At 36.5% G+C, this 27,474-nt stretch overlaps 1 protein-coding gene across 1 annotated transcript; it reads right to left on the bottom strand.

Annotated features, from left to right (window-relative positions):
- Window positions 1-6,531: 6,531 nt before the first annotated feature.
- Window positions 6,532-25,533, bottom strand: LOC129261350 (gamma-aminobutyric acid type B receptor subunit 2-like). The gene is made up of 7 exons (XM_054899417.2): window positions 25,322-25,533; window positions 22,693-22,825; window positions 19,533-19,640; window positions 17,359-17,481; window positions 15,382-15,524; window positions 9,986-10,178; window positions 6,532-9,355 (listed from the first exon to the last, which is right to left on the bottom strand). Exons 1-7 carry the CDS (start codon window positions 25,531-25,533, stop codon window positions 9,149-9,151), a joined length of 1,119 nt encoding a protein of 372 aa, XP_054755392.2. The 3' UTR covers window positions 6,532-9,148.
- Between the last annotated feature and the right edge of the window lie 1,941 nt (window positions 25,534-27,474).

The raw sequence follows: 27,474 nt of genomic DNA, 5'->3' as shown, positions 1-27,474 counted from the left end.
TAGGTGCCGTGGCCGGGATCGAACCCCGGACTTTCCATGTATAGTCAGGCGCCTTAGACCACTCAGCCTAGGCACCTCCGTCGTTATGCCATATGGTGGTCGATACACAGACTCATGATTAAAACCTTTGTAAATTTGGGCCATGAGTAACAGGTATAGTGGTCGATGGATGATAATCATGTATTTCAAATTTGGAATAAATGAAGAAATAATTTATCTAAAGGCAAAAAATTATATATCATCAGCACTATCATCACCATCGTCGTCATCATCCTCCTCCTCCACCTCCTCCTCCTCCTCATCATCATAATCTTGACAAAAAAAATATGAACACATTTCACCAATTCTCCAAAAGTTACATTGGTTGCCAATCCGGAAGCGTATAGAATTTAAAATACTTCTTCTCACTTGGAAAGTGTTAAATGGTTTGGCACCAACATATCTACAAGACCTTGTTATGCCTTATACACCAGCTCGTAGCCTAAGATCATCACACCAGCAACTTCTTAAGACTCCCAAGACACGTGAAGCATACGGTGCGCGAGCTTTCTCTGCCTCAGCACCTTCTCTCTGGAATAATTTGCCCATATATTTAAGAATGATACCATCACTGGAGACCTTCAAATCTAAACTGAAGTCTTATCTTTTCTAACAGTATTAGTTATTGACACTCATCTAAACTTTCTTTCTTTTCTTGTGCGCCTCGGAATATAATATTTCTAGATAGATGGCGCTATATAAATGCCTATTATTATTATTATAATCATCATCAACACCATCATCATCATCATCATCTTCATCATCGTAATCATCATCATCATCAATACCATCATCATCATAATCATCATCATTACCAATACCATCATCTGCATTACCATGATCATCATCATTATCAATACAATCATCATCATCATTATAATCATCATCATCATCGTCATCATCATCACCACCATCAATACAGTAATCATCATCATAAACATCTGCAATATTATAGTTATCTCCATAATCATCATCATTATCATGAATACCATCATCATCATCCATGTCAAAAAGTGTATTCTTTAAAATCCGGGGGGGGGATGTGTCAAGTATGTAATCCATACGCAACCCTATGACAAATAAAACATTGATTCCTCATAAACCATTAAATTTACAATTTAGGAAGTAAAAATCGTATTAAAGCATTTTAAAATTCCTTCCTGGAGCCCGTTTCAAAAGAACCTGCCATAAGACCAATTTGCAATATCAGATTATAGCTACCGAAATCATTCGATTTGAATGGCTGAAGAACTATGCACTTGTCATTATCACAAGTCTTTATTTAAGGGCGCCAATTTAATTTAAATAATTTTCGTCAACATTTCATTGTAAGAAATGTATCTTCTAGGGGAGCGTTTCATAAAATGACATGTCGGGCGTTTTATGCGACAAGTCCTTAGTGCTTTATCCGACGGTTACCATAGTTACAGTGCTTCTCAGTCACTCAGAATCAAGCAAAGATGTCAGATCTGACAACCTGTCGGATAAAAATGATGAAACGGTCCCCTGATTTGCTTTTATGAAATCAAACTGCACGTAGGGGGGGGGGGACTCATTGAACGCGCATCATCAAAACAATCACAATCTACATTAAAAAAAACCCACACGAAACGAGATACACTTTTTATTGTCGTATCAGTAAACTCATTTTATTTTTACTTTACAGATATGAAGCGTACGTAGCACCCAAAACGTTACAATAATTTTGCATTTTATGATGTATTTACAATTATTTCGTTTTGGGCGTGTCATGTTTCTCTTACATGATAAAAAATAATTCATTTCCTTTGGAGCCAGAGTTAAGAAGAATATTTATTTTTGTTTCTAAGACATATCCCTAATTACTTTTCTAATTCAAACATGGTGGCTGTAATATCATATTTTTTTATAACATTGATTACTACCGTTTGTTTTGCATACGTAAACTCCCCGAATAATACCACTAAAATGCAAAAACTCTGGGGCTAACACCAGCCCGGAATCTATATATGTCCACACCAGAGAAGTTTTAAACAACACCAGTTTCGTTTTGGTCTAACACCAGATAGGTGTTTATACAACACCAATTAGTATTAAAACAGCATCGGTTTGATTCAAAACTTGTGTTGTTTCAATACTTCTCTGGTGTGGACATATATACACTGTAAAAAATGAAGTGCTATGTTAGCACTTAAAGTGCTTGTATAGTGACTGCACTACGAGTGCTGATTTTCTAGTTTAAATTTGAACTAGAAAATCAGTACTCGTAGTGCAGTCACTATACAAGCACTGTAAGTGCTAAAATAGCACTTCATTTTTTACAGTGTAGATTCCGGGCCGGTGTTAAATCATCACCGGCGTTTTTGCAGTGTCGCAGTTTTTCTATTGTAAGTGTAGTATCAGAAAACTTGATTGCGGGAAAACTTTCACCATACTGAAAGGCAAAAATAGACGTTCCATATGTTTTTCATTTATTACAATTAGATGGTTAAAATCCATCACACCAATTCAGAGGGTTTTCAAATAACATACACTGTAAGAAATGAAGTGCTAATTTATCACTTCCAGTGCTTGTATAGTGACTGCACTACCAGTGCTGATTTTCTAGTTCAAATTTAAACTAGAAAAACAGCACTCGAAGTGCAGTCACTATACAAGCACTGTAAGTGCTAAATTAGCACTTCATTTTTACAGTGTAAACTCCCCTTTTCAGGCCTTGCGGATCAAGATTTCAAGAGGCAACAAAAAGGTCTAGTCTGGTTTCATCAAGAACTTGAAATGAGAGAAATATATTAATGAAGGTTTATTGAAACCTATAAAAAATAACAAAGGACTATAAATTAGTGTAAAGCGCAAATTTATAAAAGGTCGCGAGCGAGCGAGCTAAAATCATGACCTTTTTATTGCAAAAAAAATTGTGATAGACTTTTACATGACATTAATATATATATATATATTTGTCACCCTTTTCTTTTTCTTTCTTAGTCGTGAAATTTGTTTGAGGGTCCATAGCCCCCAAACCCCCATCTGTACGCCAGCGGGGGAGGGGATAGTCCTTAAGACTGAAGTTTAAAGTATTTGTATTTCTCCAACAACACAAGGGACTACGCATACGTAAGGATTAGATCAATAATGCGAGCGCGAAGCGCGAGCTGAATTCTTTTCTAAAAATTGACTTGAAAATGTGCCATTTTTTAGAACTTTTTTTCATAAATATTTCCCTTGTATACACCCATTGAAATTTCAATTCTCATTTCGTTTGTATGTTCTCCACTTTACATTTTACATCATAAACCGGGATAAAATAAAATAAAGTGACATTCACCATACGCCTGGTCGTGGGGAGGGCTAAATTTTCAAACGATAGTGTCGTATAAACATGAATATGTTATTTCATTTCATCATCTGATCATAGACTCTTTTCTTTTTACTATCTATCTGTTTTTGACAATTTTCTGAAAATAATGCACTGCAAAAACTCCGGTGTTGATTTAACACCATCCCGGAATCTATATATGTCCACACCAGAGAAGTATTGAAACAACACCAGTTTGGAATCAAACCGATGCTGTTTGAATACTAATTGGTGTTTTTTAAACATCTATCTGGTGTTAGACCAAAACGATACTGGTGTTGTTTAACACTTCTCTAGTGTGGACATATATAGATTCCTGGCTGGTGTTAAATCAACACCAGTGTTTTTGCAGTGTGGTTTCATTCGATAACAATAACAGCAAAATCCCGAGGGAAACAACATTAATGGTCACCAATCATTATTACCATCAACATCATTATAATACTTGTCATATATGATTCATCATAAATATTATGTTCGACCGTTCATTAGTGGGGGGGGGGGTATAACACAGGACAAACCCCACCAAAAATATTTGGGGATGTAAACCCAAGGTTAACATCCATGGTGACTTGTTTGTAATGTTATATAACATGTATAATGTAAAACAGAATAAATTATTTCAACATCGTTCTCGAGAGAGCACAAAATTACTTCCAATATCATCCAACGTATAGCATGTGGGCTTTAAAAATGCCTTTTTGGTGTTCTGATTAATTCTTGACTTAACATCAGGGGCCGCGGAAGCGGGGGGGGGGGAGGGGGCTTAAGCCCCCCCCCCCACTTTTTTACCAAAACCGTGTACAAAAACGTAAAAATGACCATATGATTGTGATTTGTTTGCATGCTCAGCCCCCCCCCCCACTTTGAAAACCGTTCCGCGGCCCCTGAACATGCAAGACAAATCATTTTTCATCCTACACATAATTTGATCCATTTGTGTAGGAACACATCTACCAAGTTATTTTACTCAAAACATCGTAGGGGAAACTGATTTTTATGAAATGTTTTGTAAGACCCGGGTAAAGTTCGGGAATTTTAATCCAAATCTATACTAAACACAAAGGAATGATAATTTCATGAACTTATTCAATACCACTTTATATGTCTTAAAAGTATAATAATTTAGCTTGGGCATTTAAATGTTATGTCATGGCAGACATTATGTTTTCATTCATATTAATCAAAACTGATTTAAGCCCCCCCCCCCACTTTTTTACCAAAACCGTGTACAAAAACGTAAAAATGACCATATGATTGTGATTTGTTTGCATGCTCAGCCCCCCCCCCCACTTTGAAAACCGTTCCGCGGCCCCTGAACATGCAAGACAAATCATTTTTCATCCTACACATAATTTGATCCATTTGTGTAGGAACACATCTACCAAGTTATTTTACTCAAAACATCGTAGGGGAAACTGATTTTTATGAAATGTTTTGTAAGACCCGGGTAAAGTTCGGGAATTTTAATCCAAATCTATACTAAACACAAAGGAATGATAATTTCATGAACTTATTCAATACCACTTTATATGTCTTAAAAGTATAATAATTTAGCTTGGGCATTTAAATGTTATGTCATGGCAGACATTATGTTTTCATTCATATTAATCAAAACTGATTTAACATGTCTGGCCAGTACAAATGAACAGTTACTGATTTCAGATTACGACACACATTACGAAAAACAGACATTTCATGTGATACAAAGTGAGCTTATGATATTATTAAAAGTGCCTTATGGTGCCCAGTGGCGTACCTAGGATTTTCCACAGGGGGGGCAAAACCGTCCGCCAAAAAATTTGACAAGCAAAAAAAAAAAAAAAAAAAAAGGTCTTCGATCACAAATAAAGGATTTCGTACCAGAAAAAAATTGACAAGCAAAAAAAAAAAAAAAAAAAAAAAAAAAAAAGGTCTTCGATCACAAATAAAGGATTTCGTACCAGAAGAAAAATTGACAAGCAAAAAAAAAAAAAAAAAAAAAAAAAAAGGTCTTCAAGCTCGTCAGGGGGGCATTGAAGGTCTTAAAGCTCGTCAGGGGGGGCAAAGATACGTTTTTGCATGGGTTGTGACTCGTCAGGGGGGGCAGAGTGCCCCCTCTGCCCCCCCCCCGTAGGTACGCTTGTTTCTGTACGTTATCTTACTTATCTGGTGATGTAATATTTTTTGTATTCTGGCGATAAATGGTACTGTCTCATCAACGTTCAGCTAATTTTATTCACTCAATTGGTTTTCATTTATAGAATGATTTGGACTGAAATAATCACAGTCATTATCAGTAGAACCCCACCGTATGCTATGATGATTATACATTTCAGATAACCATAACAATGCAACGATTATTCAGCATTTACTTGGATAATAAAACTAATACTGCTTCCACACTTGGGTGCGATCGCAGAGATCGTACCCGATGAAACCATCATGTGAAACGATTTCATCGTAATCAGCGACCGATGCAAGCTTGATGTGAAAGCACATCGTACTCAGCGACCGATCGAAATGCAATGACCCCCCTCCCCCCATACATGCCCATGCGCTATCTGTTCTTTCTCTTCCGGCTAGGTCAGCTATACAGCGACCGATCGCTCTGGGCCTGACCAAATTTTGATGGCGGTGTGAAAGCACGTCCGATCGGTAGCTGGGTTCGGTCGCACCGTACCTTGGTGTGAAAGCGATAAGAGATCGATGACGGATGATTTGAAAATACAAAACAAAGACAACGTCATTTTCAAGTTATTTTCAGGCCGGGAGACGTACCGATAAGAGCATATTGTACTTGTAACAAAACGTATACGATAATATAATAGTTCATTTCAAACAGCAGGTCGCTGTCACATTTACATCTATGTACACATGGTAAGAATGGAAGTATATATGTTTCAATGCAAGTGTTTTTATGTACACATTATTTGTTGTGAGGCTTTTTTCATGCAGGAAGAAAACCCAAAGAAAAAATATCAGGTAATATTATCCTCTTGTCTATATTTACATTGCTTTGACTCACCACATAATCGATGATTACCATTGAGAACATGAAACAAAGTCATTCATTTGAAATATAAAATATGTTGACATGGAAATTACAAAAGCCAAAAGTAATGCCTAAAAATGCCCCTTCCTTCACGGCATTTTTTTTTTTTTTTTTTGGGGGGGGGGGGTCCATGAAATCATTCACAATCTACAAGGAACAAGCTATGACAATACCATGAGCTGATAAAAAATATTGTTTTTTCTGAAATTATCTCAAGCACCGAAAACAGTAGAATATTTTCAAAAATATGTGTTTTAGGAAAACTTATCAATAAACAAAAAAGAAACACTTAACAGAAGGTTTTATGATCTTGGCGTTCCAAACTATTCTCCATACGCGACAAAGGATATAAATGAGGATTTTACTCTTAGTTACAACAGTGTACAAGGCCTTATCGCCCTGACCTCGTACAATTCCAACCAACCACCATGTACTCCAAGCTTATCACAGAGTCACTAGGCTGGAACCTGTTGAGGCAACACGAATGCTCATTCATTGTTGTGGAATAAGAAAACATAATTTGCAATTTCCTTTAGATTTATTCACTTCAAGTAAAAAGGTCCATCTCCATGAAGAATATTTCCGAAAGTCCAGTTCACATTGATCAAGCTGACGCAATGTAAGCGAACACGTGGAAATATGATGAATGTTAACATAATTATCTAAATGAACATATTTATATAAATTGCTTAACTAACATACTCTTTGAACATGCAGTTCTTTTTTGGCCATCATAACCAGCCTGAATGTCTTTTCAGTCTATTTTTCACGAATTTGATATCTATGCGACGCAAGAGATTATTTGCAGCGCGTATCATGCGCTATGGGGGTATATAGCCAGTAGCATTCTACAATAATCTCGGCGTCACTTTTCCACAACAGCACTATGAAACGATCAGCATGTTCCTAATTATCAGCTCAGAATATTCATATGTTTAAATCATTAATCGATTCAAATTGGAATAGATTTAGATTCAACAGTTCAATGAAGTTCTTGATACACAAGGGACGACGATAGTACTATCAATTATTATTTTTCTTTGTTGATGTTTAATCAACCACTTTGTTCAGTTGTTCCAATAGTACATCGCAGAAATAACAGCCTAAAATAATAGGCTGCGGACAATAACAAGCTCAAAATTCATGGCGCCATTATCGTGCAGCTAATGGGTATACTCTTACGCACTTCAAGACAATTCACAAATATGAATATTTCAAAGTCGTTTGGGGTAATTGATATTCACGGTAGTCATCAAATTGAACGTTGGTGGGGTTCATCCATTTTATTGTTCCATGCAGATTTAGGTCTTGTCTTTGTATCTTTGCACAGGATTTCTTCCGAGGTCCATGCCGATAAAATCATTGCGATATGAATTTCTTTCTTAAGCTACACTAATGTAAACAGTGATCTGGAATCCTTCGGTGCTGGGATTTCCAAGCTCTCTGCGCTCGAAATAATTCAAGTACCAGTGAAACAGAAAACTACATGACATTTTAAATCAGGAAATTGTAGTGAGATCACTAACAATCCGACGGTTTCCAGCATCATATCCCTTCGCTTTCAGCATCACCATGATTACCTATCCAATAGCAATTGTTGACATGGTTGAGGAGAGCTTGAACAACTTGATTATAGATGGGCGAGTGACATACTGCTTTTCGGACATGAGAGACGAAAAGAGGGTACATATAGGTAAACGTTTGAAGCGGTCAATATAACTTCCGGTTTGAGACTTTTGAATAGGTAAATGCGATAATCGTATTGCTCAAATTCTTCACCGGTTCAACGCAGTCAACTAACAGCATTCGTTTTACTTTTTTACTGTAACATTGTGCCCACTGTTGCAAGATTTCTATAGAATCTCCAAAATGCAGGTGCTTGCAATGGCCTCTCTGATCCGTATGCTGGGTTGTGACGAAGTGCATCCGAGCAATATTGTCAAGTCTTTTGGCTCGGTGCTTCTTTGCGTTGGCAAATCGAAGGGGGTCTCTTGACAAACGATGGTTCTCAAACTCTTCGGTAAGTTCGAAAAACAATATTACGCATGAATCCTGAACAACTTGGTGAAGTTAAGGTTCTTGATGAAAGACCTTTCGAGGACCTCACCACTTAACATATTTTGTTCTCCTTTTCACTCCCTCCGTCTAAACCATATATACAAGCCATTTGTAGTTATAATTTCAAACCTTCAAAATTAAGCCCTTGCTGCCTACAAACTCTCCATGTAATCAGTGCTTCAGTTGTAAATGGGCGCTCGACTGATCGAATCTCCATCTCAATATTCTGATCTTTCCAACAGTATCTCACGCAACTTCTCCTCGCTAATGTTTGATTGTTTTGGGCCATAGCGTTCATATTTCTAATGTAGGCCTTACATCTTCCAATAACAAACACCTGATCATGTATCCAGATATTGTTTTAAATAGGATGAATCAAGTGACATATCTAACTAACTTTCGAATCAACACGTGTTCCTGGCATGCTTGGTGATTGGTATCATTTTGCTCGTCCATCTGCGATTAATCTTCAGCTTCCCATTTTCATTGAAATGCGTAGGGTGACGAGAGCTACTTTCTGGTATAGTCGTCGGTATATAAAGTCGATCATTATGAATAGAATAACAACATCCATTATCCATGCATGTCGGTGAAGTCAATTACACAACAAACAAAAATGGCGAACTGTCAGTCTGAAATAATGTCAATATGTTAATTCTTAATTTTGATAATTCTAAGCTGCATCACACAGCGATCTGAGCTTCTGAAGTTCTTTCTCTATCTGCCGCTGTTTGGCTAGTTTCGGCGGCCAATAGCGTGCTCTTTTTCTGCGATCGGCTGCCTCCGGGACCGTTTCGGAAACCCGATGAGTAAGCGGGACGACCGTTGACATTTGACATGACCCGACTCCCAACTTCTTCCGGGGCGTAGCCGTGAATTATGCTGAAGACCTAGGAGGGTAAAAAAGCACACCGATTTGCAGATTAATCTTTAAGAATGAAATATTACACCTATGATATTGTTTCCCTTGATTTATAAATATGATTTGTACATTCAAGCAACACATAACTACCAATTACGAACTGACGAAACTCACTGTGTGCGCATTTTAAATTGAATTGGATTTTGTTTTTTTATCAAAACGGTAAAATAAGCATTTGACAAGCTTTGGATTTCATGCCCACTATCCATATTCGTTGACATCCATACCAGATTTTAAAATAATCATTGTCACCGTTTAATGAAATAATTAGGAATAATTATACACATTTCATGAAATCAAATATCAAGGCCCTGTTACATAATGCTGTCTAACGATACAATTTGTCTCATAATGAACATTTTCGTCAGAGGATGTCAGGCAATTACATATATCCTTTTATCTGCTGACATCAGAACAATACTTTAATTTGTTCAAGAAATAATACGACAGAAATTGTGTGACAATTTCTGAAGTAATTCTAATGTTTCATTTGGAGATATCCTGCTATCTACCTTAGATATTAAAAGAATGTAGACAATCCTCTATAGGCCTATACTCATCTATATTGACACACATTCTAAATTGGTTAAAAACTTACTTTTGGCAGAAAGAGCAGAGCGAGGGTTAGTGTTGTACAGAAGAGGATAAGCCCGGCTATGATGGCGTAGCTATAGCTGCTATTCTCGGCTAATAGGAAGGAGAGAGGCACACCTAGCGCGCTGAAAATAACTACGGTGTAGATCGATACCCCAATATACCGGCTATCGTTCAAGGCAGGAATACTCACGTTTCTAGGGAGAAACAAAAAATCCATCAAAGACAGAAACGAAATTACTTAAAGAGTTATTCGGCGAACTTAAAGATACATTAAGAAGATGGCTCGTACACTTGGTGATTATACGGAAGCTTAAGGGGGACGTTTACCCTGACGACGATGTGCTGTAAAAATAGCAGAAAAAACTAATAAACAAGTGGAATGCCTCTGGCCGTCTCACCTGCATCACGCGATTCAATATAGCCGCAGTGCTGATTTTGAAAACTACTATAACTCGCACAAGATGTTCAGTGATACTTGGTTACTCTTATTTCCACGTTTTATGAACTAGACCAATACACTTAATAATAATAATAATAATAATAATAATAATTAAAGATTTGTATAGCGCACATATCTGTCGATGACACTCAAGGCGCACAATTAACTACTTATATAAAACAGAAATCAATAAATACATAAAAATGAACAAACTGAGAAGAAAAAATACACAATCAGTTAAGTTGGTAGTCAAAAAATAAAAAATGGCCTTATCACACAACAGTTAAGGAAATGCTTCCCTCATGAGGTAAGTCTTCAATTTGCTGTGGAATAGCTCTCTTGACTGGCACGACTTAATGTCCGATGGGATTGAATTCCACAAACGGGGACCAGCAACGGAAAAAGATCTGTCACCCCAGGACCTTTTCACTCTAACTTGTTGGAGCTGGTGAACATTCCCTGAACGAAGACCGGGTCTACACGATCTCTTCAACTCCAGAAGATCTGATAGGTACACTGGTGTCTGGTTGGTTTTCAGTTTATAGAGATATGATGGCAATTCAACAAATACCCCCAACGTGGCCAAAGTTCTTTGACCTTACATGACCTTTGACCTTGATCATGTGACCTGAAACTCGCACAGGATGTTCAGTGATACTTGATTACTATTATGTCCAAGTTTTATGAACTAGACCAACAAACTTTAAAATTTATGGCTGTAATTCAACAAATACCCCAATTTGGCCAAAGTTCATTGACCCTGAATGACCTTTGACCTTGATCATGTGACCTGAAACTTGCACAGGATGTTCAGTAATACTTGATTACTATTATGTCCAAGTTTCATGAATCAGATCCATAAACTTTCAAAGTTATGATGGTAATTCAACAGATACCCCCAATTCGGCCAAAGTTCATTGACCCTAAATGACCTTTGACCTTGGTCATGTGACGTGAAACTCATGCAGGATGTTCAGTGATACTTGATTAACCTTATGTATAAGTTTCATGAACTAGGTCCATATATTTTCTAAGTTATGATGACATTTCAAAAACTTAACCTTAGGTTAAGATTTTGATGTTGATTCCCCCAACATGGTCTAAGTTCATTGACCCTAAATGACCTTTGACCTTGGTCATGTGACATGAAACTCAGGCAGGATGTTCAGTAATACTTGATTAACCTTATGGCCAAGTTTCATGAACTAGGTCCATATACTTTCTAAGTTATGCTGTCATTTCAAAAACTTAACCTCAGGTTAAGATTTGGTGTTGACGCCGCCGCCGCCGTCGCCGCCGCCGTCGCCGCCGCCGCCGCCGTCGCCGTCGCCGCCGCCGTCGGAAAAGCGGCGCCTATAGTCTCACTCTGCTATGCAGGTGAGACAAAAAACGTATTGATGAAGGCTCGAGGAATATCCAGCAAAGATTGAGTAAATTATAAGAATCTTAAGTTTTGATTTGTGACGTTATATACGAGCAGCTACTCATATAAACTGCATAAACTTTTCCATGGTTCATTACGACTAAACTTTTCTTTCAGGAGCGCATGTGAAATGATTAGTATGACGTTTTATTAATTTTTTACAACACGATAGATGGGGATGCAACTCACAGGATGACGCCACAAGTCCAAAAGTTCAACTTTCTATTGCTTTATCAAAAAAAAATATTTGATGGATTCTCCCAGAAGCTTCACCAATACTTTGCAGTATTTTTCTGCCATTTTTACAATAATTCTTTTTTCAGAGTAAAGAGAGAGACGTCACTATCATTCAGTAGAAGTAAACACAAAGACGGGACCAAATGAAAAAAAAACAATAGCATCATCTATCAGTAAGACGGTCCAGTCACTCAAGAATATAAGAATGAAATAATGGATAATGTTTCATCGTCTTTTTTTCGTAAAAAAGCTGACCCCCAAAAAGATCCAGGATACTGTTCTCCCGTCACCTTGACTTTAAATCCTACTTTGTCTCGAATGATCTCACCTTCTTCGTATACTTCTGTTAGTGACTAGTAACAATTTTCAGAAGAGAATTTCCCCGAATTCAATAAACACGATATTCATTCATGTCAATGACATGCTTAACGCCGGCAGCCCTGCCTATATTTCATTTTCTTTTACCAACTATTGCATGTTAATATTATCCGGAAACATGTTGCCGATGATCCGAATATAATTATGAGAACATTTTAGTTTGTTGAAATAGCCCTGAGCGTGTCTCATCTGGTTTCCACTCGAGGAATGCGAGGTGAAGACTTACTGAGAAACATTCCTGCTCTTTCCCAACCTTTCCCTTTCAAGCTATGAAACTTGGTTGCCCGCCTTCTTCATATTATTTACATTCATGATACATGACGGCATGCATGATACTCTACAACTCTCTGTTGAATATTGTAGTCTACCGCCAACTACGGTTTGGTGATACGGTTCAACATCAGAAGAATGCGAGTTGCTCATGAAGTTGAAGGGCAAGCCCACCCCAAAGAAAAGTTGATTTGAATAGGAGACGAAAGAAGCATAATGTTGAAAATTTCAATAAAATTGAATGTTGTGATAAGAAAGTTGTAATGTTTAACATTTTCGATGAATTTCACATTAGAGTTAAAATATGCATGCACACCTTGGTCAGTATGCATATAAGGTTGTCCATGACGTCACCCACTCGCTACTTTTTTGTATTTCAATTTTCACCTCAATATGATGAGGAACAAAGTTCGATTCCTTCCTGAGTATGTGGGCATGTCACTATGCAATTCATAGTAAATTGACAAAGAATCTCCTTTTTGTCAAATACGCCCAAATATATAGTATAATTAAAAATAAAGTAAAAATGAAATATTGGCTGAGTGACATTGACTCTCTCATTTACATTTTACAGTGTTTTGCATACCAAAAAGAATATGTGAAAAATAAGCGATTTCTGTTTGAATTTGTTTTTATTGTTAATAGGCGAAATTTGAAAATGTCATAGCTATATTTCTCTAATTAAAATCAACTTTCTGTTAAGGTGGAATTGCTCTTTATTCCAAGTGACATTCGTGCGGTCTTTTGGCGCCATTGACGTGCGTCTGTAAAACAGCTACATGCAGAAGTTACACACCGACTTCAGAGAGCCGTGATTCGAGCCTCCCGTCACGCCTTGGCGGATTGTGACGTCATAGTCCTTCCCAGACATTAGGTTTCGTATCCGACTGATACCGTCTGTAACACTACAGACAGGCCTACACACGCCGGATAGATCTCGTTGATTCTGGCAACCGGAAGCGCGAAGTCGTCACTGCAACATTGTTATGAATGACAGAAGCCATGTTACAGTGCCGACGTCAAGCTCCAAATCGCCATAACTTGATGAAGTCTCGGTCGCGTCACCCTCTTCAACGGTCTTCTTGACGTTTCTCTGGTAACGAGACTTCTTGGATATGCATTCGTAATTTCCTGGCAGCATTCCAAAATGTAGTGCAACGCCAAGTCATTCCGAATCTGCCCTAGTTTCCGACATTGCTATCCTGTCGTCCTATGCCCGTTTTATGTCCTGGATTTCTCACCAATTATTTTCAAACAAACAATGTCTTGTCATTTGTCTATCGTCTTTTTTAATACATATTAACAGAATACTGTATTCATATTTCTTACATGTTTTCATTCAACCGTTTCTGAGTAATAACAAAATGAAGCAATTTCCTTAAAAAAAACCCCACAATTAACAGCATGGACATCATCTGGTAGTCTGCTCTGCTTTGCTCTGCTTTGTTTTTTGATAAAGATATGTACTTCAAAACCGAAAAAATACCCCCACACTTTTCTCTTTGACGGCAGAAAGACATAATAAAATTCACTTCCGCTGTATTTCTTTGACCCATCATGCGCCAAGTTCTCTAACGGCTCTCAACGACGGGGAAGCGATACTGATTTTTGGAAGCAACCTTCTTGAATGCTTAATAGTGATAGTGGGAGCACACTAAAACTTGTTTAAACTTCAACCTATACTTTGTAACGCCAACTGGGACATTGTTTTAGCCGACAAAGACTTGAGTATGTCCAAACATCTAACATGTCTCCATATAATCGGGACAAAAAAGAGTTTCTATTCATCTTGACATTTTGATCGAGGATACCATAGCTTAAACCATAATGCAAAGTGGTGCAATCGAAGCACTTCAAGCCCTTTTACCCGAGGCTATAGCATACTTGGTCCGCGCGGAAACAAACAAATTTAAAAGGTAACACGTTTTCTCTAGTTTTTGTCTGTGCATTTATGAGCAAGAAAACTCATACGAAGAGAAGCCGTGATATTCATGATAAAGTGAATTATTCTTGAATTGTTTTAGTTTGGAGAAATTGTAATTTGAATCAGAATATTTTCCAAACTGTGTTATAATACTAGCTAGAACAGAAAGTGGTGTCGTTGCAGAGAGGAGAGAGAGAGAGATGGGGGAGGGAAAGAGAGATTGAGAGAGAGAAGGAGGGGCAGAGAGGGTACAAAGAATTAAAATGGCTAAGTTATTACAGCAATAATAATTATGCATGAATTTAACCTGCTTTAGAAATTTATAGACATATAATCTACATAAACAAACGGGAGTAGGAAGTTTTCGCACACGACGTCGGACGAATGCAAGAAACAGTAAATGCGTTGAAAGTGCCGTCAAATGATAAAGGACAGACAGGAGGTCTTTGTCGAAAATTGGTGAACCGGAAGTTTCGTCCTACCTTTCGGAGCTCGTTTTGTCCAGAGTCCAGGATAAACTGCAGTTTTGATTTACCAATTTTCGACAAAGACTTCTTGGTTGCTCTTTGTTATGGAGGGCACTTGACAATACATTTTCTATGTTCGTGAATTCTTCGTGCATCCTGGGACAAAAAATCCAGAATGGTGCTTATTTTGTGACACCTCCTGAGAAAAAAAAATAACAATAAAAAAATGGCGCCCTTTCCGCGGCGCCGCTTCGCTTACCTCGTCTGCCACGTGATAAAGGTACCGAAAATGAGCAGAAGACCTTTGTAGATAAAAAGCGTCCAGATAAAATACTGCTCAAAATTACTGTCGCACGTGTGCTGTTCTGTTTTGAAGATTAGATTCGGTCTATCTGGATCAGCCTGTGTCAGAAGGTATGAAGGAGAAAGATAGGAAGGTGAAGACAAAGGTAAAGAAGGAGAAGAAAACAGTGAAAGAAAGAAGATAAGAAAGAGATAAAGAAGAGGAAGAAGAAGAAGAAGAGGAAGAAGAAGAGGAAGAAGAAGAAGGAGAAGAAGAAGAAGAAGAAGAAGAAGAAGAAGAGGAAGAAGAAGAGGAATAAGAAGAAGAAAAAGAAATAGAAGAAGAAGAAGGAGAAGAAGAGGAAGAAGAAGAATAAGATTAAGAGGAAAATATCAATCATTCATTGAAATAAGACCATTAATTTGGATCTTTAAGTACTACATGATATGTCATGTATAATTAATATGCAACAAGCCGGCGACAAACACTTTGAATGGAATGTTTGGAAAAGGTCACATAGCGATTAAAGTCGCAAGAGATAAGAATTAATCATGCCGTTCCAATATTAATTTTCTAAGTACAAGGCGACGATATACTGTCCCGAAACAAAGCTTAGCTTGTGGAAATTTCCCATAATCCCCCTCTAATTTCCCGCTCATGAAAATAAGACAGTGTGAAGGGAATATGGGCTTTCTCGGGCAGACTAAACAATTTGGAATCACAATGAAGAAGTAAAGATATTGATGAGGATGAACGAGCACGAAAGAGAAATGCCGATGCATGGAGCGATTATGTTTAAATCCCGCGATGTGACGGAAGGATTAAATGTGTCTTCAACTAATTCAGGTCGGGCGAATCTTCGTGCGCCGATAGTCTTGCTCTGATTAATTGAAACAAAATAAATCTCCTGATGAAATGAAGCCAGGATGCCCAAACTTGGAGCAAAATAAGACCAACAACATGAATCTCTCTGCCTAATGATAGTCTGCTAATGCAGTAAGAATTAGGAGGAGCTGAAAACAAAATTGTTTTGAAAATGGTTTGAAATAGTTTAAGGGAGTCACGTTTCTTTCAGCTCCGAAACTTTTAATCAATGCAAGTAATTTAATGCAAGCTGGTGTTATGAACGCTCGGTATCAAGACTGATGATTAACTTAATACTTATTTTATAGTTTACTTAATTATATAATTAATGGGTTGAAAAATATTGAAAAGCATACATGAAAATTGTTAGACTGAGGCTTTGATGAGAGCGCAGACAGTTTCACTGGTAAAATGACAAAAAGGCAAAATATAATTTGAAATAACAAGATCATTATAATGCTCCCGTTCGCCATTTTAAGAACATTCATGGTTATTTAATAGTAAATTGGTTCGAAGTCGCCACATGATTGTGTGTGATAAAAGATCAAAATGAAAATGGGTTTTTAAGACTCGTACTTTTTACTATCATCTTCGATATCGTAGCGTAAGTCGAGGCCTATTTCCCACATCTCCATTTCTTGAAGAAAAAAATTACAGGGAGCGGTTGTCCCTTGCCCCGTTGAGCACCGCCCCTGTTTACAAGTGCATATCAAGCCGCTGTTTTGAAAAAAAGCGAATCAGAGAAGAAAACCCTCATATATTAGTAGCAGGTAAATACATGTACCTCTGCAGCTCCTTTCCCGCTGTCGACTACAGTGACACCGGCGAAAATGACCCCAGACAGACCAAAGCTATTATGTTATTACCAATGACACATCGTCGGTCGGCTTGGAATCGGTTTCGTTGGTCTGACTGTGGCGTAGAGTAGTAAAATGAGTGCAAGTTACACCGGCAAAAACCGACTCCAGACCGATCAAAGCTATTACGTTATTACCAATGACATCCGTCCGTCGTTTTGGAGTCGGTTTCGTTGATGTGACTGCAGCCTCGGCAAACAGCGACGGGGCAGTGAGACAGGGCTATACTTACTCTGACTTCAATGATCTTTACTTGAACTTGTAGAGGGTCAATGATCTGCCATACCATTAGGACGATGATGTCGATGAGTAGGAGGATGCCCACCATAGCAAATAGACGATAGTCCTTAATCACCTGGAGATGGAGATGGCGAAAGTAGAGAGATATGGAGATAGAGATATAGATAGAGAATGGAGATATAGTGAGAGTGTGGGATACAGATGAGATCAGAGGTATAGAAATAGGGAGGAGAAAGGAGGTGCATACAGACAGAGATGAAGGAAACAAGAAAAAGAGTAAGAGAGAGAAAGAGAGAGAGAGAAAAAAGAAAGATGATTGATATGAAACAGCAACGTTTTTCATAAGTGAAACAGCATATTTCTCATTAACTCTGACTTTCTGATCCCGCGCAAATAAACATCCCAATGAGTTCCTTTTCTCTCAATGTCATTATGGGAACAACGGATGACAATTTTTCTGTTACTTAGTCCCTTGAGAGAAAAGTATCATCACCATTAGGCAATCAATATGTTCCATTATTTCATTATCTCATTCTGAACATTTCGTACTTTGACTTATTCTCTTTCCGGCTCGTTCTGTCAACAAGGAGCCGATTGAGAAGTTAAGACTCCCTCGGTGGTTTTTGGTCGTATGTCGTAATGTATCATTATTTTATAATCATTTCCAAAGTGCCAAGAATAATTCATTCTCTTATGAATTCAGAATGGAATTTCATGCGAAATTTTAATGCAGAATGTCTTGGAGGGTATTTGGATGATCTGTGCATGGCCTGCATGTGCATACTTCTCCTTTCTCGCGATGGATTTCTAGTTATGCTAGGGTTCATAAGTCCACGGCGGCCGACCCCCTGAGAGGGAACTCTAGTGGTGTCCCAATGGCTCTGTTCCTCAGCAGCTAACCCGATAATGCAGTACCATGGAGCAACACTTCAAGGCATACAGGAGGTAATTAAGAAAACTGTTGTCTATTTGACCAGGGAAGTGGGAACTCCCACGATATTAAATTGCTTGAATACTAATTTCATTCTGCATCCTTGCAAATAGATCATAAATGTTATTACGAAGTAAAGAGTTTGAAATACATCATCAAATCAAAAGAGTAAAAAAAAAAAAATGTTGTAACCAGACAGGAGAAAGGTAACATCAATATAACAAAAACCGGATAGACCGACTGAAGTAAGGAATCCACAGACAAATTAAATTCGAAATTGCAAGATATGCTTCCAGACAAGGGACTTGGATGTATTTCTATAACAACTGAACATCATTAAAGAAATGACAAAAAATGTGGCTGAAGAAATTGGAAATCCTATTATTGTCATTTCTCTGAATAAATGAGTGGACATATGAGATAGTACTGAGAGGGGAATCATCTCTTGCGGCAATGTCTTTATTCGAAAACGACATCAAAAACCCTAATAGGAATTGCAAGTTGTTTGGAGATCAAGTGCGATATAATTGCAAATGGCTGTAAATCAACAAATATTATGAATTTCGCCCAGAGCAGGTTTCATATTTTTCTCAATTGCATTTGGAAAAGACCGAGAACTGACATAATGTATGAGGCATTCTTAAGAGGTAATTTTCAGAGCCTTTTCTTTAAAGGAAAAGAAAATGTTCGCCTTAACTCTGAAAAAAATTGTGACTACTGCAATCGTATGTAGGGAGATATTAGAAATGTGCAGACGGGCTTGTGGAGAGAGGATACAACTGCAATGTCTGATAAAAAGTTGCAGTGATTGATTTATGAAAATAATCCAACAACAAAAACACACACACAAACAAATAATTGTAATACTTTTTTTTTTATCTGATCGAACTTAAAGGGAAAATTCGCCCTGGCGTCAAGATTGTTTTGATAACAGCAAAACGATTTGATAAGCATATATTGAAAATGTAGTGCTAATCAATGAAAAAGTTATTTAAAAGAATTAAGAGAGGTATAATTAAGCTCTTTAGCATATAGTAGCGAGTGTGAGAGTGACAACGTACGTTTTAATGGATAACACCTTAATGCTATGTCAAATTTACACAAAATGAAAACGAAAATAAACCCATGAAAATGTCAAACATTTCACCCGACAAACTTGCACGTTTCCTATTTACCACAATGCTAATACTGATTTTATTCACCCTTTTTTTAGTGTATAAATTGTTTGTTCTTACCCTTTTCTGAAGTTTCTTATTCGTGAATATGCTATATACCCTCCATGTTTTTGAGAACATTGCTCCAAAGGACAGCGTAAATCCTATAGAAAATATCCACGTCCTCGCCTAAAAGAGAAGAAAGATGAAAAGTAGGTATTAAAGAAAATATAATCATGATTTCCAGGCAATGGTCTTAGTTTTTAAGACAATGATTTTGATTATGATGAGGAGAAGAAGGACGATGATGATGACATAATTATTTATGATGGCAATAATAATGATGTTTAATATCATATTCATTATTATAACTACACAAACTAAATAGATATTAAAAACTATATATTATTACCAGTAACAAAAATGATAGTGATAATAGGGATGGTAATAATAATGATGATGATGATGTTGATGATGATAGTGATGATAAATGATGGTGATGGTGACGCTGATGATAATGACGATGATGATGATAATAATGATTTTGGTGATGATGATTATGATGATGATGATGATGATGATGATGATAATCATAATTTTAATGATAATAATATTAACGATAATCATCGTACTAAAATCGAGATTAATAATCCTAGGTATTGGGGAAAAATCTTCATGGACCTGATTTGCTGAGAAGCTAAATTGACTGACGATTATTTTGGCAAATGTTGGATCAGACGGACTTGTCTAATAAAACTTCCGACAAGCCCTTTCTTGAAACGCTCCCTGGTTTCTATCAGTAAATCTCAACCAGCAATGGAACCTTGAACCTTCCGATTCAATCGGTTCATCGTGATAATAACCAATTTACTTAGATCACAGATAGACCTACCCCCTTCCCAATCCACGTCAAATCACGACCTTTACTCCTATCCCATTAATATCCCTCACTCATCTTTCCACTTGTTACTGACTTCGACATGAATCTCTGTCTCGAATGATCAATTTTCCACCAATAAAGCAAGATTTGGCCGCAATCTTGCCCCCACCATGAATATTCGTCGACCAGGCGTCGCCTCAATTACCTTTACAATGAAGACGGATCCACCCGTAATGGAGGCGAGCGGGTACAGATTTAATTTGGCGGGAAAGCATTAAGACGCAAGACATTTTTCAAATGAAAGTCGTGCAAGGAAATAACGGGAGCGACCGAATTTCACCTTTCCGATACATTAAATCGACCGGATAGCCATCCGAGATTAATCTTTTATATTCGATTAACTTCTTGGGGAAGATTAGAAAGCCAAGTCCGGAGTCCATTAAATCGTAGATTACCAATTCCGAGTGGCTTCTGAGATGTGTATCTCCGTTTCATTCATTCCTACGTAGATATCAAGTGAAGGACGGTCTCTCTTCATAATAAATAATGAAATGAATGAAGCCCAGTCGTATCACAAACCTTGTTTAAAGGTCAAGTCCACGCAAGAAAAAGGTTAGTTGAATACATAGAGAAAAATCAAACTAGCAAAACGCTGAAAATTTCATCAAAATCGGATGTAAAATAAGAAAGTTATGACATTTTAAAGTTTCGCTTGTTCTTCACAAAACAGTGATATGAACAATTCAGTGACATGCAAATAAGACAGTCGATGATGTCCCTCACTCAATATTTCTTTTGTTTTTTATTGTTTGAAATTTAAAATATTTAATTTTTTACAGATTTGACAATAAGGACCAACTTGTCTGAACCATGAAACAATGCTAATTCCACATGCTCAGGGAGGAATTAATCGTTGGTTTTCTGGACAATGAGGAGAAACTTAGAATATTCCATATTTCATAGGATAAAATACAAAACAAACAGTGAGTGGATGACATCATCAGTCTCCTCATTTGCATACCGACCAGGATGTGCATATATCTTTTATGAGAAATTAAGCGAAACTTTAAAATGTCATAACTTTCCCATTTTACATCCGATTTTGATGAAATTTTCGGTATTGTGCTTGTTGGATTTTTCTCTTTTTATTCAAATCAACTTTTTGTTGGGATGGACTTGTCCTTTAAAGCCTTCGACTTTGAACTGTGTGCAGATATAGGTCACACTTTAATAATTGCTCAGCGAAACCATTGAAAATTGCATCATTACGAAACTATCCATAGACATTATTGAAAATAAAAATTGTGTGATATTGTGAAAGTAATTTTGATGGTAAACGTGGTTTTATTATTCTATCACGGGGACTGCAGGTCAAGACATGACGTTCAGGGCCTCGAACGATATTGGTTTGTGGTCATTAAATATCGTATCAAACTGTTATTCTTGTTTCAAAACCTTATTATCGACCGTAACTTCATATACTAGTATTTTAACTACCAAAAGCGTCAGGAGCTTTGTAGAAGCTTGAATGAATAATTTCATTCAATTACGATGTCATTTAAATTGAGTTTATACCGATAGAGCCAATCATATTGGGTTTCGAAGTGAACGGCATTATTATCAAGATTTTATCAAGATATCTATGACTGTAGAATCTTACTTATGGATTACGTCTATGGTACCTTCACATAACGTAATTCTATGAGGAAGGCTGCATCTGCCAATACCGGTCACTTATATACATTGATACATTTTAATATTAGGATGGGGGGTCGGGTGTCCGGACACATTATATATTTGAAGCTTTCTTTTTTGTTTTTGGATTACACTAAATTTATGAATTCAATAGTTGTAATCATCTTCTATTTTGTTCTTTATAATATTTCCTAACATTTTGTACTAAAAATTGATGAAACTTCGCTTGTAAATTTTTCCAAATGACTTTCTAAAATTGATCGTCCGTACACACAACCTGTCCGGACACACAACAACTGGGTATACTGTGTGAATCACATGCATGATCTGATCATTTTGTATGATTTTCTTAGGGCTTCATCAGCATGATCAGTAAGTACCGTCATGCAGCTTATTTTTCCCAGTTACCTAATCACTTTAAAGTGCAAGAGCACTTTTTAAGGGGGGGGGGGGGGCATTACGCCTTTGCTCATGTACGTTAACGTCATCAGAGCACTTGTGAAAATCAGATTATTGCTGATTTTTGTACTTGTAAACAAATAAATATAGCTGACATAAATAAAAAAAAAGCAAATGAATAAATAAATAAAAGGAATATATAAGTAAATGAATTAATAAATATACAAAAAATAAATACACAAATGAATATGTAAATAACATGCTCACCTGGCATATGACTTTAAGACCATTTTGATCGAGTAGGCCTATATCAACACCTAGTATAATAGCTGTGATGTATGTAAGAATACAACCTCCTATAATGATGTTGTTCATGTTCGGACTCGACATCTTTATCAATCTGAAATTTGAGAGAGAGAGAGAGAGAGAGAGATCAGAATAATAATATCAGTGGTTGATTGGCCGAACCGTTCGTTTTAACACAATAATAAAGCACAATTCCTGATCGGTTGCAATACAAAAGCGTTCGGTTTAAAAACACAACGATAAACGCAAGTTCCCAATGCGCGTTAGTTCCTGAATGGTAGCAATATGTGTTTCAGTTGCTTTAATGGCGAGAGAGTTCAGTTTAAAACTTTAAAGAACAACACAACAATAAAAACACACTGCAACGGTGTTAATTTAACACCAGCCTGGTATCTATATCGGTCCACACCAGATAGGTGTTGAAATAACACCGGTTTGGCGTTAGGCTAACACCAATTTGGCATTTAAGCAACACCAATTAGTGTTAAACCAATATCGGTTTGATTCTGAACTGGTATTGTTTCAACGCTTCTCTGGTGTGGACCGATATAGATACCGGGCTGGTGTTAAATTAACACCGGTATTTTTGCAAACGCAAGTTCCCAATGCGCGTTCCCGCTTGGTTTGCGATCTGCGTTTCTGTTGCGAAAGCGTTTGGTAACCACAATCAATTAAAAAGAATATCCAAAAGGTTACACGACATAATTATGCTAATGCGACTTTTGCTCCTGTCTTAATTCCCAAGGGGCATAGGGTAAGATTTAGGATTGTATTAGAGTTTTTGGTCCAGAAAAATTTAAAGATAAGGATTAAGGTTAGTTAGTTCTAGAGGTTAGGTTTTATGTTTGACTTGATGCAAATTTTCCATCAGAGCAGTCGTCGCCAGAGAACACGCCATAGAAAAAGAAAAGGAAAAAAAGGGATCTGCAATGCGAGCATCCTGACTGGTTGCATCAACTATATATTATGTTCTATTGTAACTCTTTTGTTCAACGGTTCCAATATCTTTTCAATACGTATTCAGAACTCAGGTTTATTTCAAACTATGGTCTAAAGTGTTTTGGTTTAACTATGAAGAGCCAACTGTGATAAAAATCTCCTACAGTACAAGTTCAATTTATCAGCTCATTTGACACTGAGGTTTTTTCATAATTGTTAGGAAATAATAACTAGAGTTGTTTAATTCATCATTAATGCACACAGAAAGAGCAAAGTAAACACAAGAAACAAACAAACTGGGTATTTTCAACTTTCCATAATTTTTCCATGGAGTAAAACCATTGTCTGTTAAACCAGAGTTCAGAAAAAATGGCCTACACAGTGAAATTTCATGCAACGCTGTTTACCATATGAACTTTACAACAGTTGTTTAACAGTTTAAACAACAATGATTAATTTATCGAAGAATACATGTAAACAATTTCAAACACTTGTTCCGACTGTTAAACAACTGCTGTTGTATGGAACATTTTAAAGCAGATACGAACCAATAGCGCCATCTCGAGTCCTCAACTACTCATACCTGGTCAGTTTCCTGACCAATAATGCATGTGTAGTCTATTCATTTATTTATTTATTTATTCATTCATTCATTTCATGGTTTATTTATTTCCAGTAAAACAATCATACACATACTGCAGCTAAAAAGCTGAAATGTATGTATTTACAAAGGTATAACAATTGCACATGTAGCATAAAACAATAACGTAATAATGATAAAACTAATGGTACATTAAGAAAAATCCAGTATACAAAATGAAATTATAATGAAAATATGCACTTCACGAGTTATTAAGGAGATTAATAAAATACGGTATTGCACTGTGTTTAAAACGGGAGGTCCTGTATTTGTATTGCATATACTTTTGTTTATTGCGTAAAGTCATGCCAACAACGTTCCTTTACAGTAACCATTTTTTACAATGTGGATGTTTGCTCACAGATACTGCAAAATCAGAGCATAATTGTTCACGTCTATATTTTAGTGTATATAGTTTGCATCGTTTTAAAACATCTTCATAATTTGAATAACTTTTGCCTAAGATAAATTTACAACCTCTTTTCTGGATTCTTTCTAGTTTCTGTACATGGTCTAAAGTTAAACTTCCATTGAACACAGGCACACAATATTCTAAAACAGGGCGGATGTATGGGATATATATTTGTATTAAGTCAGAAATTGGTAATTTATATTTTTTCACTTTTTATTGCACATTTTTAACATTAACATTTCATTTATATGGAAGTCCCATTTTAAATTATGTTGGATATAAACTTCTAAAATCTTTAAAGTATCAACGTAATAGTAGTAATGTAGACCCACTTGAATGATAACATGTTAATTAGCTACCCGGTACACTTATACCGCAATACTTATGTTACCAAGTAGCGAAACAATTACTTTTCCTCTCAAAACATTTTAGATTCTCTACACAATTATAGGTCAATTTATTCTCTGTAGTATTAGTAGATATCTGAAAACGTATATTTTAAGACTATGTATTTATAACACACAGTCAATGAGAGACCACACACATGCAGTTCACCCCCCTTTTAAAAATTGGTTTTACTGTGTAAAGATTCAACTTACTTCTCGTCCCGATAGAAGATGTTAAAGAACAGGAAGCAGATCGCGATGACGATCCCGATGATTGAGAAGGTAAGCATACTGATGAACAGCTCACGTGACACCTGTTCTGTCACTATTTGATGGCTGTCCGCATCTTTAGGAGGGGTTCCGCCATTGGAAGCTTGAATATGAAAAAAAAAAATGACATCATTACTTTTATAGAAATTTTCCATTAGACATGTTAGATCAAAGTAAAACATTTCTTCTTTCATTGGCTAAAAATCGTAGTATTTACTAAAACAAGTCATTTATCAAAAAAATGTTGCTTTAACAGCTTTTGTTTGTTTAAAGGTTTAAATAATAGTTATTAAAGTGACAGGCTTAAAAAAAATATTTTAACATTTTAATCAGCTGGGTTTTTTTTTTTGGGGGGGGGGTTCATCGGCATTTTTTCTATTCATAAGCCATTATGTTTTCTCCTTTTTTTGTTCTGTTAAATCTGTTTATATTCAATAGTTATTTTTTAAAATCTTTGTTTGTGGTAGTATTTCTTCACTTTCATTCAATCCATTTATCTATTTCAAGACCTTTTCAGCAAAAATGTTTTTTATAGCTATTCTACATTTTATTCTTTTGAATAAAAAATATTATTTTATTCATATAGCTATCATTTCTTTCATCAAGTGCAATTTATCTATCTATTGACGGTAGTCATGTGATGATGATAGCCTGGTATATGATACTTTTCCATTTGAATATTGGTTTTGTAATTATTGCTAATCATTATGTGAAAGTGCATCGCTTCTCAAATATCCTCCATCTCATTAATAACTGATTTCTTCAGAGTGGTAATAAACATGTGACACCGATCAAGTTATTTATATTTCAATTTCATACACCAATTCCCCTTCGGTGTATAGATTTTGAATATGATATTATAGGGCGAAGTTTCACCTATATAAATCATGCATAATATTTCTGCTATTAAAGCACGATTTTTTTTTGTTTAACGAGAGCCTCTCATTTATGTTTGAGGTCTAGTCTTTTACCCTTCACAACAGCGAGGAGACATAGACAATTGGGGGCCTCTGTTTTGAATTTAACTTATTATTTAAGAAAAAAGATGAAGGGCGAACAAAGAACGCGATATGAAAAAAAAGAAAAAAAGGATATAATTCCGTGATAGATTGAATATCTAAAGAGAAGTGACTTCGACCAAATAATTTGTATTTGCTAAAATTGGCGAAAATAATAATTTTCAAAAAATACAATGACATGATTAAAAAAGAGCACCGCATGTTCGGGATTTCTTTTTATTTGCATGGGAGGGAAGGAGGTCCCTTCCTCATTCAACTACTTCAGTGCTCAGCTAATCTAAAAAACTTTAAAAATATTGCCGATTCGATAAGTATTGTTCAAATAGTCATAAAAACCATGATGCATGGCAAATCAAATCGCTTCTTTCTTTTTTTATCTTTATGTTCGATTGTGCATTCGAATCAATGATCACGTTTCCTTTTTACACTCTTGCAGGTTTATGACATCTTGCAAGTTAATGATATCTTGAGTTTAATTATGTATGGGATAAAATGAAAATATAATTTCATATAAGAAATATACATTGCGTATACAAAAAGCCCTTTCAAAAAGACATAACAATAATTGATAAACGAAATACAACGTGCATGACCCGGGATTTTTTTTTCAAATATATTTGTGGGCTTCGGACACTTTTTAAATATATTTTTTGACAGAATATTACGCTTGAGTGAGCACTACTTATTTTGTAAAGTTTGCCACAAATTCAGGATGCGCAAAATTGCCTATTTTAAAGGTGCACGTTCCTGGGATTCAGTTATAGTTTTTATATAGCACTTTTCCCATAACGGCTCAGAGCGCTTTACAGCATATTATTACCCCGGTCATTGGATTCATTTGAATCCCGCACGAAAAGTCAGCGCAGCCTCATAACGGCGCTGGCAAATTCAAACATACAACAGCTTTCGCATCCTACCGGGTACTACCCATTTAGCACCTGGGTTGAGAGTGGCAAAGTATGGATTAACGCCTTGCCAAAGGACGCTAGACCACGATGAGATTCGAACAAACGACTTTCTGTTTACAAGGCGAGAGTCAGAACCACTACACCACGGCTCTTCCACTTTTGGCTACAT

Source organism: Lytechinus pictus, chromosome 5 (genome assembly GCF_037042905.1).
Source record: "Lytechinus pictus isolate F3 Inbred chromosome 5, Lp3.0, whole genome shotgun sequence".
Lineage (NCBI taxonomy): Eukaryota > Metazoa > Echinodermata > Echinoidea > Temnopleuroida > Toxopneustidae > Lytechinus > Lytechinus pictus.
The sequence above is the reverse complement of the archived record's forward strand: the minus strand, read 5'-3'. Positions and strand labels throughout refer to the sequence as shown.

Coding starts and splice junctions, on each gene's coding strand:
- LOC129261350 (XM_054899417.2), bottom strand. CDS start 25,533: ATGGAAAATTTCTATAAAAGTAATGATGTCATTTTTTTTTTTCATATT. Junction 22,826..25,321: donor ATCTTCTATCGGGACGAGAA/GTAAGTTGAATC, acceptor CTCAAATTTCAG/ATTGATAAAGATGTCGAGTC. Junction 17,482..19,532: donor ATAAGAAACTTCAGAAAAGG/GTAAGAACAAAC, acceptor CTCCATCTCCAG/GTGATTAAGGACTATCGTCT.